At 48.2% G+C, this 3,550-nt stretch overlaps 1 protein-coding gene across 1 annotated transcript in view; it reads right to left on the bottom strand.

Moving 5' to 3' along the window:
• The window catches only part of RASL12 (RAS-like, family 12), a 17,357-nt gene extending 13,813 nt beyond the window's left edge, over window positions 1-3,544 (bottom strand). The window contains exons 1-2 of the mRNA XM_006886661.1: window positions 3,372-3,544; window positions 1,312-1,368 (exon numbers count right to left, since the gene is read on the bottom strand). Coding sequence (XP_006886723.1) covers window positions 1,312-1,368; window positions 3,372-3,474 — 160 coding nt within the window. The 5' untranslated portion in view covers window positions 3,475-3,544. The remainder of the gene's footprint in view (window positions 1-1,311; window positions 1,369-3,371) is intronic.
• Between the last annotated feature and the right edge of the window lie 6 nt (window positions 3,545-3,550).

Below are 3,550 nucleotides of genomic sequence, written 5' to 3'. Positions count from 1 at the left end.
TTTGCACTCTTCCTGGATGATACCCTTGACATCCTCCCACAACTCACCTGGCCTTCGTTCATTAGTGTTCAAAGCCTCAAATCTGTTCCTGAGATGGTTCTGAAATTCAGGTGGGATAGACTCAAGGTCATATTTTGTTTATTAACAATAGCAAAGAAATAGACGCAACCCAAGTAAGTGCCCATCAATGAATGAATGGATAAAAAAAACTATGCTATAGTCACACAAGGGAATATTATGCAGCACAAACAAAACCCCAACAACAATAGTATACTCGTAAAACATTCTACAACATGGGAGATCCTGTAAGACATTATACTGAATGAAATAGCTCTGTCATAAAAGAACAAATACTGCATAATTTCATTATTATAAAACAAAATTGAACGCGGGGACTGGGGGGAAACCAGGAAGAGCATGGATAGATAATGAGCGCTGCATTGGAACAGATGAGGGAAAGAACTGTTTAAAAGGAATGTATGATTAGGCATTATATGTATGACAACAGTCCAGACTAAGAGGTACATTGCAAAGTGGACTGGGGGAGGGGGGAAGGGAGAAGGAGGGAGGAAATTGTGAAACAATCAGTGAATATTAAAAAAAAAAAGAAAGTGAACTGGGAGCAGGGGAAGGGAGGAAAATATGCAACAACGAATGAATGAAAATCCAACTTTTCTGTAAACTTTTGTTGAAATCACAATTTAAAAAAACAAAACCTAACTGCTTCTTGGAGGCAAGGATTCTGAGGCTTCATCTGACATACTTTGGACATGTTGTCAGGAGGGACCGGTCCTTGGAGAAGGACATCATGCTTGGGAGGGTAGAGGGCAGGTCCGCTAGGGGAAGGTCCTCTAGGAGGTGGATTGATTCAGTGACAGGGGTAATCAGGGTGGGTGTGTCGGAGACACAGGACAGAGCAGAGTTTAGGGCTGTTGTACATAGGGTCGCTATGAGTCGCAAGCGACTCGACAGCACATAACAACAACAACACAACTAGATATAGATATTTTGCTATATTAAATTATCTTTCTTTTTTTAAACACTCTTGTAAGTCCTTCAATTTTAGGGCAAACAGGCCTCTCTTGGTACTCCTAACTGGGCTAACCCCCAATATGTGTGGGGTGGTCTGTGGAAGGATGAATTTTTCTGAGAGTTAAAACATTTTCCCCAAAGGATGAATCATCTTGGTGTTTCCTCCCTACTGCGCCCCCTCTCTCCTCTCCAAGTGGACAAGCCCAAGCCCACCCACAGAGTAGATATCAGGGATTTATGGCAGGCAGAGAGGTGGCAGGATTGAGGAGGGGTCCTTACCCAAGTTGGGGTCATATTCATTGATAAACCTCTTGGTCAGAAATTTCACAGTCAGGGCTGTAAGAAGCAAAAAGAGATTGGCTCAGTCCCTGCTGCCATGTCTGGCTACTGCCCGTCCCCATCCCCTCATCTTTAAGGAGAACTTATCTAACCTTTGTGACTGCTGGGAGTTGGCTAGAGAGAAAGAAAACAGGAATATGGGACTCAAGTCTCTCCAGTCGCTCCCTGGTGGGGGGGGGGGGGGGGCGCGGAGGAGGGGGAGGAGAGAGAAAGAGAAGCAAAGAGAAATGCAACAAGATGCAAATCTAGGGGCTGTCTGTTAAGTCCAAAACTAAGGTGTCAGATATGCAGTTATCTGCAGTGAAAGCCCCAAAGTATGACATCCTCAAATCTGGACAAAGAATGCTGAAGCACTGGGAATTTATTCCAGCTTTGGCTACAAGCCAAAGAGAGAACAAGAGGCTGGTGGATGGGTGAGTAATCCTTGAAGTCTGAGGCTCCAAGTGCCCAGGATTTCCAGGCAGAGTCCAGGTGAGATCTATGTCCCCAGTAAACCTACTCTAGTCTCCAAAACTCACGCCTCAAGCCCTGGCTCATCCCAGGGCTTTCCCACATCTCATGAGCATCTTGGCAGTACGGTGAGCTTTAAGAATGATGTCCTTTGCAGATGAGATGCATTAATAAAACTCTGATTCCCACCCCCTCTGAATTTAGCAGCATAAAGCCAACTATTATAGTGGCCTCAAAAGAGTAATGTGATCTTCTAAAGAAAATCTTTAAAATTCTTTCCCAGGACCCCTAACCGTGTCCGTTTGCAAACCAATACCCAGGGAATACATATTTTAAACTTTAAATTCCTTCATTCATGTGGTCACTGGCCAAATTGTACCACTGAGTATTTGACAATAATCTGATTTTCAAAGGTAAGAGATCAAATATCTGCTGTAGGAAAACCATAATCACAGTCTCTTCCCTGAGTGAGGAGATGAGCTTCAAATGTGGGAAAGACGGTAGTTTTCCAGTGAGTCTCAGAAAACATTCTGGGGAAGACATTCCACAGTTAAGGGAGCCCATGGTGGACTTGCACAAATGGTTCTACATGGAAAAGGAGCAGTGCCAGGCAGGTCCAATCCACCAGCAGCTCTTTGGGAGAAAGATGGGCAATCTCCTCCCATGCAACATCTGACAATCTGCTAGAGGGTTAGCTACAAGTCACTATGAGCCTGTTTTTCAACTGCAATGAGAGAAAGTTAAGTGAGCCTCAGACTAGAAGTTCAGGGAGAAGTCTCTTACTGTGTTCCCTGTCTACAGTGACCTAACAGCATCCCCATCCAGTCTCTGGTTGAATGAGAAGCTGTCAGGAGTGGTGATAGGGTTCAAGGCTGACAAATTATTCCAACAGATCTTGATTCATCAAGGACAAGTCCCAGGCACCTGTGTTTCCAGAAAGTCGGGGGAGGGGTCTCTAGCTTGAGAGACATGCATTTGATAACAATGCACAGTTTGTTCCAGGACCCTAAGGAATTGGAGTGTGGAGTGGGGGAGTGGCACCTCTCCAGGAAATCGCAATATCCAGTGTCTTCTACCTTCACCCTTTAGTGGCCAAGGGGGTCTGCCTTCACTCCGCAGCAACATAGCTGGGACCAGCCACCTAACGGATCCTTATGGTGCAGGTCATCTGGGCGCCAGCGGCAGCGAGAGGAGTTGGAGGCGGTGAGGGAGGGAAGGCAGAGAAGTGAGGACAAAGGGAGACACAGGAGGAGAGACGGGCAGGGGTCACAGCAGGGAGGGCAGAGTGGAGGCGCCCTGGAAGGTAAGGCAGGGAAAAGGCAGAAAACAGAGGTGGAGGCGCGCCCAACAAAGCGGAGATAACCCAGCGGCAGAGAAACTGAGGCAAAACAGGCAAACACAGTGTCTCATCCAATTCACCTGGAGGCAGAAGGCCCAACGCCAGTGCAAGGAACCACTCCCAGCCGACAGCAACCTGTTTCCTCCATCCGCTTTCCCCTTCTAGGGTGCTGCCTGGCCCCTTGGCCTCCTCTGTCCCCAACCCCACTCACCAGACTTGCCCGCCCCGCGGCGCCCCAGGATGGCCAAGTTGACTTCGGGGGGCGCGCTCTGTGGCCCGCTGCCCGCGCGGGGTTTTCCGAACACCGAGGACATGGTGACGCTGTGAATTGTGGCACGGGGTGTTGGGGAGAAGGGCCAGTGCCCGAGCCGCGCGCCCGCCCGTCGGGGC

This window comes from Elephantulus edwardii, unplaced genomic scaffold, assembly GCF_000299155.1.
Source record: "Elephantulus edwardii isolate Elephantulus edwardi_28Jun2011 unplaced genomic scaffold, EleEdw1.0 scaffold00050, whole genome shotgun sequence".
Lineage (NCBI taxonomy): Eukaryota > Metazoa > Chordata > Mammalia > Macroscelidea > Macroscelididae > Elephantulus > Elephantulus edwardii.
This window is presented reverse-complemented; position numbering and strand designations above follow the sequence as displayed.